Here is a 13,605-nt window from a genome sequence, read left to right as displayed (position 1 = left end):
GTCTAGAGAGCTCTGCTGAATTTCTGTCCCTTTTCAGTACACTGTACTGATTAGAAAGCAGGAGAGATATCAGACTTGTCATGAAATAAATTGTTCTTGTGCCTCTGGGTGGAACAGCACCAGGTTTCACCATCCTTAGGCCCAACTCACCAGAAGGGGCCAGATGAGAGAACATATATTTCAATGTGGTGTCATTTTTATTAAGTGACTTTGTCTTCAAGGGGCACACTTCAGTGCCTTGCAGATAAATCACTTCTGTCTTTCTCAGTGACAATGACAATATTTCCAAGCCTCACACATCCAAGAGCCAACTGAAGGGACAAATTGCACACTGGGACTGCTTGATAAGTGAAAGCTGGGAAACAAAGTCATAAATCCCTCTGCATCGTTGAAACTAAGTTATAATATGAATAATAGAAATAAATCCATCATTTAAATACCTAATGGTGAGACACATGCTGAATTTAACAGCTGAAGCAATGTTCATCTCTTTGTTAGAATTTCAAAAATAGCACCTAATAATTCCTGGATATTGGGTCTTAGTCAATTTGCTTTTTTTCCCCATAATACACATTTACATAATAAAAAAGAAAATATACCTCCTGGTAACATCACAGCCCATGCAATGTATTTGGAAAAGAGTGCTAAACAATAAAAAGCACTCTCAGTCTTTATGCATATGTATGTGTGTGTATATAGATGTGCATGTGTGTGTTTGTGTGTGTGTGTGTATATATATGCCCCAGAAGGACATGCACTTTAGAAAATCCACATTCTACTGCCAGCATTCTTGGAACTCTTAAAAAAAAACTGAGAGGGAGGCTGTTGGCCTTTTGGATCACAATCACCTGCTTTGGGAATAACAAGAATATGCTGTTAAACAAATTAGAGGCATGTCCGCCCTAGACAGACAGGCTCATATCCTCCCTCCTGGAGGTAATTGCAGCCTGGTCAAGCAAACACTGGGCAGAAGACATTGAGAAGTATCCTTACAGGTGACAGTCACCATTAGTCCTCATCCCAGTCTAGCCACAGGACAGCTGGGTCCACTCTGACCCTGATGAGGATGGGGTAGGTCTGACAAAAACAGACCCCCAGAATAGCACCCAAGACTTAGGCTGGACAAAAAACCCTAGCTTTGATGCAGAATCACCTGGGATTCTTGGAGATGCCCCAGGAAGCCCCAGGGCTTAGGAGCAGACCCCTGGAGCTGCCCTTCCCTGGGCTGGCCTTTTAAGACACTCTGCTGCCTTTGTTGAGGGGTGTGCCAAGTCCTGCCCACCTGGCGCTTGGCTCTAAGAGCAGTTCAGTGTCACTTACTCTCTGGTATGTTCATGCACGACCCACAAGGAGCAGGGTCGGGGCCAACTTAGCAGATGTTTAATATTTGCTCTTTGGAATTATTCTTTGAAGTAGGGATTGTTTGCTTTGTAAAGCACCATTTCAAGCTCTTTAGGAACATGATATTTGAAAATTAACTATGTGAAATGCCTCCCTCTTTCAATTACGGATGCTAGAATCATAATTTAAATCTCCAAGCTTTGCCAACATATCTCAGGTTAAGGACGGTTTAAGTGCACCTGACTCTAAACACCTTTCAGCATGTTTAACAAGCCTTGGTAGGGTGTCTTATCACCTGTCCATGTCCCAGGCCAGGTCTTGGTCACAGTACAGGCATTTGAAGAAATAGCTAGAGAGAAGGTAGGAGACATAAGAATGTAAAATAAGGTGTCCAGAGGCTGCAGGAGTGGGAAAGCTATGGCCTTGGGGTGGACAACTTGTGCTCTATATCATGATCTTTCAGGGACGAGCTGAGTGTATGGGACATGTGTCCTCATCTCTCTGAGTCCTGGAATTGTCATCTGTGCAACAAAGGAGTGGTGTTAGACTGCTCTGAATAGTGCCCTTTTAGCTTTGAAAAGTCCACAAGCCTGGTGATTTCCCCTCCAATCATCGGGAATGCATTGCAACATAATTATCAGTACTTGGAGTTCAAATGCTGAAGAACTTGCTGTTCAGATCTCTGAAATAAAGAAAAAAGAAAAACAAAATAGATGCTGAGTGGCCTAAATGAACTTACAATTTTGCTACATGATTTCAACTGGGGAATATCAGTTTGATGGGCCTGGAAAATCCTGAAGTGAAAGCACGGGTGTCACGTGAGGACAGGTGCCCCATCTGTTGACAACAAGGGCACAGGTAGTCACCGATGGCTTCCTAGTTGTCACCCTGTCCGGTTTGGGAGGCAAAGTCTGTCTTGGGTGGTCTGCCTCCTTTTCTCCTGGCTCCCACCCCACCTTCCCCTCTCCCACGGTGCTCTTCCAAAGCCCTTGGAGGGCCAGCTGGCTATCCCACCTCTTCTCAGGAAGCCAAATGACAGTGAGTATAAAGACTAAAAAGCCTTCATTGGTTAAAGCTTAAACCAAAGATCAGAACCTAAATGGGAATCCTTAGTCCCAGTTGTGCTATATGAGGGAAAAGACCTTTCACGGGTTCACGGAAAGCGCTCATAGAGACCTTTGCATGTTCTCTGTAAGACCACCTTCCCTATGTAATGCTGAGTTTTGCACCCTTGTGCTGAATAATTGTCCATGTACATGGAATGCAAGCTCCAAGAAGGCAAAGTATTTTCTCAATTTTGTTCACTACCATATCCTACTGCCTACACAGTCTCTGGTTTCTTGTAGGTGCATAATAAATACTTTTGGTGCAACAAAGAAAGGTACTTCAAGCCCAAAGTTTATCACTTCAATTTGCCTTTTCAGCATCTGTGGGGTTTTTGTTGTTGTTTGTTTGTTTTTGAGGTCAATGTGATTATATTTTTGATCTAAGCTCCTTGCCTTGTGAACCAGCTGCCAAGGCCTCTCCGGCATATCCTGATCTATGGAAACATGTATCCACCTAGCAACTGACTTAGACTTGGGGTAAAGGAAACGTCCGAGTGGAGATCATGTAAGGAGTGTAGCTGATTCCCCTACTAAGAAGCTGATTTCCTGAGGCTTGTGGAGTTTGGACCAATGACGGGTGCCTTATCTTATGCAGTAGAAATATACCTGAAAAGTGTTTTTGTGTGAATTCTTTTGTCATGCCAATAATTGGTTAACTTTCTAGGGAGTTCTTTATTTCACTGTATCTAATGGTGAAACTCATTATATAAGTTACATTAGAGAGTCACATGTTGAGTTGGAAAGAACATTTTTCAGTGAATTGGGAGAAAACAGGTTCAAAAGCTGACTCTGTCACTCCTGAGTCCTGGGGCAGCCACTGACTTCTCAGTGGAAAATGAGTTGCCTAGTTTTGATCATTGGTTTCCACTGTCACCACTAATAGGTCCTCATTTTCCCTCTTGGACCCTATGCTTTGAATAGGTTCATTTGCCCAACAAATTGCATTTATTATGGAAATGTGAATTCATTAGTTGCAGTAAGATCAAGAGATCCTGCCAGAAAATAGCTTTTTCAATCCTTTGGAAATACTGTAAATAGTTCACAGCCCGCCACTCGTCCTGGCTATTTTTATGGATTACGCCAAAGTCCAGGAAGATTCATTAGGGACCTCTCGCCTGTTTGGTGGGTGATGCCAACACTGGGAAGGAAGCTCCAGAGGAGGCCACTCGGGAAACTGCTGACAGCCTGGCCCAAGTCTGAAGGAAGCAGCCTTGGAAAGGGCAGCTGGGACGTAGCAGATACAAGCAGGGGTTCTGGTTCTGACAGCCCAGGTTCAAGGCCTGTCCCTCTTTGGCCTTGAGCAAGCTGTTTAGTCTCTCCCCAGCCCCTGAGCTAGAGAACCTGGATAATAATATACCTAGATGGTAGAATTCATATGAGGATTAATAATCTATATAAAGTACTTAGCCCTGTAAAGAGCAGCCTGGTATGGAGTATAGAGTATAGCGTCTACCAGTTGCCTGGAATAGCATAAGCATGAGGTCAGTTTTTGCATCTGGCATCATTGGTGCTATTTTGGGTTCCCAGGATGAAGGAATGGGTCCCAGTGGCTCCCTTTCTGCTTTTCCTCCCCACTCTTCTAGATATCCCCGAATTTATTATTTATTATTTTGCTGACAATCCCTTCATAGATTCCACTGTGAATAGTACTTATCCTTCATGGTGTAAAGCAGGTCGTAATGGGTTTATGATCCTAATTAGCAAGATGGAATTTACGTTGTGGAATTTTTAGGCAATTAGCACATCGATCTGTCCCCACTCTTCAAAGAACTGAGTGGATTCCTGCTCCTCTGTGGCCAGCAGGGAAGGAGTGGATTTTGACTGGGAACAGAAATCCCTATATTTCACCATTTTCTCTTTCTTTGAAATGTGTGGGTGGGAGTTCACGTTAAAGAAGGGCTTGACTCTGGCGCTTGGTCTAGGGTGAGGAGCGGCTCTTCTGTTTCTCATCTTCTGCTTTGTATCCCAAAGGCTATTAGAATTCTCAGTTATGTTTTCTCCATCCTGGGTTCATAGGATGTCATTTTATGTTCGCCGGGGAAAGGTAAGCCTCTTACAGACAATGAAAGCACAGCAAGATCTTTTATATCCTCAGAAAAGCTTCTGGAAAGTCTTTGTTCTTGATGCGTCATCTTTAAGATATCCCCGTAGTAAACTGGACCAAAGCAGGACTTGTGAAGCCGGGTTTATGTAGCTTGGAAAGTTGAAGATCCCAAGGAAACCAGGTGTTTGGGTTCTTAAGTAAAAATCTACCCCATCTCATGTCCTTGCTTAGGGGCCTCTGCTCCATCCTACTCTCCTGTCTACAGTTGGGCAGAGATTTTTTCAGGCCAGAGTGAAATACTGAAGGGCTACCAAGAGAAAGGAGCAATGCTGGCTCAGCCACAAGGATGACTGTCAGGAAACTAGGTCTGTTTTGCCACAGATGAGCAGGGACGGGTGATTCATGAATGAAGAGCTGGCTGTGCTGTTGGAAATCTCATGGGTCTGAAGGAGAGATTCTGAGGACACAGCCCTCTTCTGATCTGACACTGTAGATGCCGCAGCCACTCGGACAGGCTCCTGGGCTCCACAACGTCTGTATTTTCACATGCAGTGAATGTTCTCAAATAATTGCTTCAGTTGGGGTTGGGCAAAGCCCAGCTTACACACATTTGCAGACTTCTGTGCTTGGGGCATCCGTGCATGCCATGAATGACACATGGGGAAAAACCTTCATCTTTTGCTCAATTTGTTTATTTCTCTCAGAATGATTCATCCTTGTTGCTTGCCCAATGCCTGTTATAACAGCCATGGAAAAGATGCTGGTATTTACCGAACGTTCCCAACTAGTTGTTAGTCCTGCTGAATAGACTCCCCTTGTCATCTTCCAAGTCTCTTTGTTCCAAAACCTTGGGTGGTGACAGCTAAAAAAATCTGTCACTATTTTAGACAAATGGAGGGACACCAAATCATTGACTTGGTCTTTCCTGTTCACTTTGTGGTTCTGGTTGTGGCTCTTAAGGGTGAGGCTGAAAAGGAACTTATTCATCTAGAAACATTCACCTCTTTCATAGTTGGCAGGTTAGTAGGATTCTCATTCACCAGACCTAACATCAGTGCCCAGGTATGTTGGTGATGGAACCTTCTAAGACAAGACGGTCTTGTACATTGAGTCCTGTGTTCTCACTGATAGGGAGACAGTGCTCACAGAAGGGTATACAAAAAGTCTCCCACATGAGGAAGACTGTGGTAAGAGGGACTCTCTGTATGTTTAGAATAAATCCCTGCACCATTGTTGATATGTAAGGATTCAGGTACAGAGCCCCAGATTGCAGGGTTTCTGTTTTATAGAAACATATATACTCTGTGGTCCCACATACACACAGGGCTCAGTGGCATGCACAGCATAACTGACTTTTCAGTGTAGTGAGACAAATAGTTTTAAAAAAAGAAAAGCTTTTGTTCTATTTCCCTTGAAGAGCAGCACCGTAAGTTACATTTCTCTTAACCTATATAAAACAAAATAAAACGAAGAGGGATTTTATCCACTTTTTTCCCCAGTTTGAGTAATGTTTTTTAGTGACTTATAATGACCAATATGGGTTAGCACCAAACTCAGGAGAACTTATGGAAGAATTAGGAGAGATCCTGGCAACATAAATACTTGCCTTGCGAGGGGAAAAGTGCATAGACGTAGGTCAGGATTTTGGAACATGGCTGATTATGGATGAGGGAAGGCTGATGAAAAGGGGTCATTAGAAGGGGATTCTGGCTTGATCTTCATTTTATCATTTTGCTGTCCATTTTTAGAGAAATTCTATCCAAATAATCTCTTTCCTATCTTTCTTTAAGAAGCACTGACTCTTTAACAACATGTCTTTGTGTTTGTGCAACCTCTTGATATCTCAGACAACTTTATCAGCCCCTCAAAGGAAACAAACAGAAGAGTTTCACTGACTTTCCAAGATTCACTCCGTGGCATAAATGAGACCCTCTGGCTCATGTTTTGTGCTGACCAGACCATGAAAGAACCAAAGATGAGTTCATTACTGGGACTATTTAGGAAAGTTTAAGTCAGGTCAGTGCATTTTAATCCAAAAGAAGGTCAGCCAGGAGCCTTGCAAGCCTGGAGTGGACGGACAGAGGGATGCAAGCTGCAGGGATGGAGCTGCTGTCACTAGAGAATCGGCCACTCTCTGGAATTTGAGGTGCATGTTTGCCAATCTGTGCGAGTGGGGTGAACTTGTCTGTCCACACTGGCTTCTGCGGCTTCTGTGGCAAATCCCAGTGGAGGGCAGATGTAAATTGTGGATGTTCCCAGCAGACATTTGGTGTGATCACTGCCTTGTCAGTATTGCAGTTGAGAGTAGATGTCGCGTGATCCATTTTTAGCTCTTCTGCCCGCCGGCTTAGTAATACTTTCAAGACAAAGCTAATGGAATATATGGGATTAGGGCTGGTAGAATATGTTTATGCTTCTCTTTTTACAGAAAACTTTTGGAAAGATGCCAAAGGTCTGCACTTATTTAGATTGAAAGTTTTATTTTCTTTGATTTTATGTTAAACATACATTTTTTTGTTTTTTGAAAAAACTTCTTTTTTTAACAATATTTGTGGTCCATTTTGCCTGAGAACTTTAAAGGATTTCTGAATCTTACTTTCCACAGATTTCAAACAAGAATAGTTGTTTTAAAAAAATCTTTAAAATTGCTGGACATATATTGTCCTGGAGAAGAGGGTCATTTCTTTGGAAGGACTCACTGAACTGGGATGCCCATGTCAATTTCTCTTACAGTCTGAAAAGGGGGATAATGAATATATGGCTAAGAAATGAAATCAAATGGAAATGGAAAAATGGTTGAGGAATTCCACAGGTTTCTTTTCAGGCTGTCTCCACTATCCCGTTTTCCTCACAAATTGTCCAAATGTTGCTGAAATCCAACGCTTAGCTATATAATCTGTGCATCCCCATGCCGCCACTTTATAGCACAAGTTATCCTGGATACATCTCCTGTCTGCCCCTATGGTTCTCGTCTTTAGAAATTGAAAAGAAATACTCAGTCCTGGCCCACACAGTTGTCAAAGGAGTAAAATTATCCAATGGATACAAAAGTGCCTTTACCATAAACTATGATGTGAATATTAGTTATTACCATTCAATGTCCATGAGGCTTGATTTGGATGCAGACATAAAATGGAGATTTGGGACCTCACACTTAATTTTCAGTGTGCTAATCAGATATTATTAGTGAAACTGGGCCACTAAATAAAGGTTACTTTCATGACCTTTTAATATCAAGGGGTTACATCTATGTATTATGCTGTATGTACCTCAGCATTTTAAAATTGTTTTCTAATGTTTACCTAATATTAAGAAGCTTTAATTATTGTCTTATTAAACTCTTCGTGATACTAGTCTCTGCTCCAGTCTTCTCTCAGATAAAGATTTATTTCCTTTAAAATCTTTAGTTTTAAAATAATAAATATTTATAAGAGACAAATACATTTTTTTCTTAGTGGTCTGAATCTTACAACTATGAAATTGCTTTCCCTTGTTGTGAATCATCTATACTGTTCAAATAAGATTTTTAAACTCACCCTTTATTATATTCCAATGTAAATCCCTGTATAATTAAAAAAAATAATAAAAAAAGGACTGTGTGTGTGTGAGCTTAGAGCAAACCAAAGGAATTTCCCACCCTGTGAAGGATTTTCCTATCAAATGTAAGAACAGTTATTTCCAGTTTGGGTGGATAGTAAGAAAGAATACACTGTCACATCAGGCCCTGGAACTGGTTCCCCCATATGCTTTTTAAAAAGGAGTCATAAAAAGCAATGACGTGCTGATGCACTTTCCAACATGGGCTGACATGGAAGACATTATGCTTAGTGAAAGGAGGCAGAAGCCGTAGGTCACATTTTGTATGGTTCCCTTTATCTGAAATGCCCAGAAGAGGCAAATCCATGGAGACAGAGGGCAGATGAGTGGTTGGATGGGTTGGGGGAGGAATGAGGAGAGACCGCTTGATGAGGATGGGGTCTCTTTTGAGGCAGATGAAAATATTTTGGAGTCAGAGAGAGATGATTGTTACACAACGTTGTGAACGTACTAAATGCCTCTGAATCATACACTTGAAAATGGCTAACTTTATAGTATGTGTTTCACCTTAGTTTTATATATATAAAAGCTATTAAAAAATAAAGGTGTCTTCAAGTCCTGTAAACAGAAAGCACATTATGAGGAAGTATTATTCAAGTTTTCTTACAAAACCATCTTTATTCTCTGTCACCCACCTAGACAGACAGTAAAATGTTCAACTCTTTGCTCTACTTGGAGAATAGAGAAGCTTGCAGTGTCTGAGTCATTTTCCTCCTTGGTCTACTGCGAGACATCATCGATCACCTCTGTGTCATCATTCCCATCTGTCTCCTGTCCTTTCACACTGCCTCCACTCCTAATCCAGACCACCCTGGTCTCTCTCCTGGCTGTGCTGTTGCAATGGTGTCCTGACTGAGCAGCCTGCTGTTAGTCAGCCCTCCCCATCCATCTTTCTTTCTAGCGTCAGGCAAGTCTTCCGAATCCAGCCTCCAACCCATTCAGGCTCTCCTTGGACTGCAGACCCTCAGGCTCTCCATCAGGACAGAGAAGTCTGTCCTCCTCAGTCTGCCATGTAGGGCCATGCCCCAGGCTTGAGCCTTTATTTATCCACTAGCCCTGGACTTTCTGCCTCTTCTCCAGGACTGCCTGAGGCTATGACCTTATATACGATCAGCCCAAAGGGGGCTATTTGCCCAAGCAGGTTGGGGCTTCCCCTCTGCAGCTGTTGCCTCTACTGCTCCCTCCTTCTCTTCGTCACCTTGACTTGCTGGATTTCTATCTGGCTTTTGAGGCCCTGATGCCATGAAATCCAAAGACCCTCCTTCCCTGAGGCCTTTCCTCAACAGGGAGGCATCACTCTCTCTGCGGAAGGCCGAAGTACCTTGCTCTACTGCTCTCCTGCCCATCTCAGGGTCTGCCTTATGTGTGTGCAGGTGCCAAGGGTTAAAGATTTGTCCAGGCCACCCACGTAGTGGACTGTGGAGCTGGGATTTAAATCTCAGCCTCTCCTGCCTCAAAGTCTGTGCTCTGAAAATGAATAGACTGTTACTTCCTTCCTATTGATTTTTGGCCCATGGCACTTTCTCCATCCCCACACACCCCCTTGCCCACCTGGCACATTTCCTTGGTGTATAATAGGTTCCCAATAAATGTTTCTAGAGTGTAAAGCCCTTATCTTACTAAGGGACAATTCAATTCACTCTAGTTTTAACAGCTTTATTGAGGTATAATCCACATACCATACAATCCACCCATTTAAAGTGTACACTTCAGTGGTGTTTAGTACATTCACATATATGTGCAACCATCACTACAGTCAATTTGAGAACATTTTCATCAAGAAGCCTGGCCCTTTAGCTATCTCAATTCATTCTTATTTGAAATAATTAAAGTGCTAATATATGAAAAGAAGAATAGTATTTAACTACTGTGTTTTGAATATTTTGCAGTGGCCATTCTGGTACCACTAAACATAAATATCAATTTGGAATCATTGTGGCCAAATGTCCTTTCTCAGTTCTTACCACTTCCATAGACATCTACCTCATTGCTCCCTCTTCAAATTCATAGTATGTATATTTGTGTCACTAACTTTGAACCAATTGTATACTATACTGTGTTATTTCTTAAACTATGCCTTAGTTTTTATGCATTTACATAATTCCTATGATCAAATGGTGAGCAGGTAACAAGGCAGTTCTGTTCATTTTGATAAATTAAGAAAAAGAAAAAGAAAATCCCTTATGATGTATCAGAAAGAAATTTCTGATACATCATAAATATGTTTATAAAAAGACATTTAATCATTTGGAATTATTTTTCTTAAAGGGGTAGTTATTGTGTTGTTGTTATTGCTGTTTTAATTCTCCCCATGTAGCTATTTAGTAAGGTAGCATTCTAGTCTAAATCCACCTTTAGACTTTATACTTTATTATCAGTATGACAGATGGCCATCAGATCAAAAATTGTTTAGAGTGAAAAACAACTGGCCGTTGCTGTATTTTTAAAAAATTACCTTTGGAAAGAAAATAATCATGCTTTTGGCCCAAATTTAATTAGAATGGATTTTGCATCCTGGGCATTTGCTAGAAGCAAACAACCTAAGTGAAATCAAATATTGAGAGATTTGTGAAGAGAATCAGGTTAGAGATAAGTTTAATGAAGATTTTGTTTTTCGATGCATCATCCTTTTGCCTCCTTTTAGAGTCTTGAGAAATTTAAGATCATTAAATTCTGACTGCGTTTGGTTGAAAATAGAATTCAAGTGACTTTCTGACTTTAAAGAAACACTAAATTATGTAGAAGATCATAATCAACCTTCTAATTTGATTTTTAAAAGGAAGGGGTTGAGGGGGTATAGATCTCTAGAAATTAGGTTTGTAAAATTCAACTCTGTTTAAAGGATTTCAATACATTTGCCAGCAGGCAACTTTTGGGAGAGAAATGGGAGAAATTCTGATGCAGGTTATTCTTCTAGGGAGTGAGAAAGAAGCCTTTCCATCTTCTCACTATGACACTGTGTTTGAGAACATCTACACTTAATCATCAAGCGCTTACTGTTGACCTCTCCCATTTTCTTCTTCCCTTTCCCCCTGCAGGTTACATACCTGGGTAAGGTCTCCACCTCGGGCATGCAGTTCTTGTCAGGCTGCACAGAAAAGCCTGTCATTGAGCTTTGGAAGAAACACACGCTAGCCCGAGAAGATGTCTTTCCAGCTAATGCTCTCCTGGAAATCCGACCCTTCCAAGTGTGGCTCCACCACCTCGACCACAAAGGTGAGGCCACGGTACACATGGATACCTTCCAGGTGGCCCGCATTGCCTACTGCACCGCCGACCACAACGTGAGCCCCAACATCTTCGCCTGGGTCTACCGGGAGATCAATGACGACCTGTCCTACCAGATGGACTGCCACGCTGTGGAGTGCGAGAGCAAGCTCGAGGCCAAGAAGCTGGCCCACGCCATGATGGAGGCCTTCAAGAAGACTTTCCATAGTATGAAGAGCGACGGCAGGATCCACAGGAACAGCTTATCCGAAGAGGTTTCCCAGGAATTGGAATCCGATGATGGGTGAATGAACTGGGGATGCTCCCGCGAAGGCAGCAATGGTCAAAGAATTCATGATGATAGATGAATAAGCAACAATTCAAATTTGGGATGAAAAGACTGCTGAATCATTGGCCCACCAAGCTTTTTAAATCCAGAAGAGCAATTCTAAATATAAAGAAATGTATTGTTAAAGTAATTATGTGACATTGAAATCTGCTGCGCTGTGAGACTGTAAGGAGGGTGGGAGTATGCATGGGGAGGAAGATTCTCTTATTCTTTTTTTTTTTCCTCTTATTTCCCAGCACCTCCCCATGGGAAATCTCCATGCTGATTGTTACGATTCTCAGGCTATTACTTTGAGGTTCTTATTTGATGAATCATTCCAATTTGCCTTATGAAACCTAACAAGAATGTTAGATGCACCTATGGGATCCCTGGTGGGGAGCAGGGGCTGGGGAAGGGGTACCCCAGGCTGGTGTGGGGGCCTCAGGGCTGAAAGGGCATTTCATGATGACTCTGAAAGCTCCTGTCCCATGGCATGTTTCAGATTCTCTCCTCAGTATGTGAATCAGCACAGTCGTTATTGAGCTTTACAACTAACAACCTGATCGTTGGCAGTTAATTTACAGTTAAAGGTATTGCTTTCATTTACATAAACATATCGAGTAGTATCCTTTTATTATATTCACTTCACTTATTTTCTTAGAACACTTGCAACTAATAATATTCCTTTCCCTCCTCCTGCCCTGTCTACACCCATTCCCCTTCCAAATCATGCCAACATCCCTACAGGGCTGGATTCTCAATGAACACTGAAGGGCACCCAAAGGGAAGAAAATAACCAAGCAAATGAAATAAATAATCACATGATTTTAAAGCAACAGTCATAATAATAGAGACCCCAGAAAAAAAAAAATGCATTATCAACAAGTGAACAGTCTCCTTGGACACTTGTTTTTTTTTTCCAGCCCTGAATTATGGAGATTTATTTTGATAGTCCTGTCTGATAATAGCTTCAAATTGGATGTAATATGACCAGGGAAGCCTTGCCCCAATCATTCAACATTGCAGTCAAATAGGGAATCAGTTATATAAACTTGGAACTTGTCTAAGTTTATCTAAGCCATCTTCATCTAAAGAGAAACCTGATCTCGTTATCATTAGTGATATGTTAGGGTCAGAGTTGCCAGTTTGTTCATGATTGTGGATAAGAAGTTTTCACTAAGAAAGCCTGAGATCTTTAAGTGTCATAAATGCAAAGAGTCAACATCAATGAAAATTGAGTTTTTGTTAAAATATGTACATTTAAGGCTGAGAGCAGATGACTAGTTTTCCAGGTGATACTGCCCCTTGCTCAAAGTCTGTTTTTAGTCCTGGTAATGGTAGGGGCACTGGGCACCTTCTAGAAGCCTTAAATGAGAGCTAATCGAATCTAGAGAGTGATGGCGCCAATGTTTTGGTCTGTGTATTTGTCTGTTTCTGTATGCATTTGTGTGTGTGAGTGTGTGTGTGTGTGTGTTTGTGTACGTGTTCCTGCGTGTGGGTCCAGTTTTAAGGCATGTAGAATAAGCATGGAGTCATGTTGAAGAAGACACCTCCTGAAGATATGCTTGTTGCTTTACAACATATGTAAACTATTCTTTAGCATAAATGCATTCATTCTTTAATAAAAATATGTTTGCATTAATAAAGCTGAAGAGTTTCATACTTTTTACGTCTTTCCTTTTTTAAGCAATGGAAGCCTGCATGGAACAAAATAGGTCAAATTGAGTAAAGATGAAAATTCTATCTAAAAATATTTCCAAACCTGTTCACAATTAATCCACTCCATGACTGGGTTAAAAATGTTCCACTCTATTTTCAAATGCTCAATTTATTTTTAATTGCCACTCCTTAGCTGAGATGGTAGCAGTTATTTAGCATGGTACACTTATTTCAGAAGAGTATCTTCCTGAACATTTTGCAATTGATTCCTGTTTATAAAATCTCGTGTACACGCTTGGGGAACTTACACTGAAAATCCTGGA

General features: G+C 41.5%; 1 protein-coding gene across 2 annotated transcripts in view; it reads left to right on the top strand.

Annotated features, from left to right (window-relative positions):
• Positions 1–13,265, top strand: part of PID1 (phosphotyrosine interaction domain containing 1) — a 219,926-nt gene extending 206,661 nt beyond the window's left edge. For both annotated transcript variants that reach the window (XM_037850186.1, XM_037850185.1), the window contains exon 3: positions 11,127–13,265. In XM_037850186.1, the coding sequence (XP_037706114.1) occupies positions 11,127–11,603 (477 nt within the window). In that variant the 3' untranslated portion in view covers positions 11,604–13,265. The remainder of the gene's footprint in view (positions 1–11,126) is intronic.
• Positions 13,266–13,605: the final 340 nt, after the last annotated feature.

This window comes from Choloepus didactylus, chromosome 9, assembly GCF_015220235.1.
Source record: "Choloepus didactylus isolate mChoDid1 chromosome 9, mChoDid1.pri, whole genome shotgun sequence".
In the NCBI taxonomy this organism is placed as follows: Eukaryota; Metazoa; Chordata; class Mammalia; order Pilosa; family Megalonychidae; genus Choloepus; species Choloepus didactylus.
This window is presented reverse-complemented; position numbering and strand designations above follow the sequence as displayed.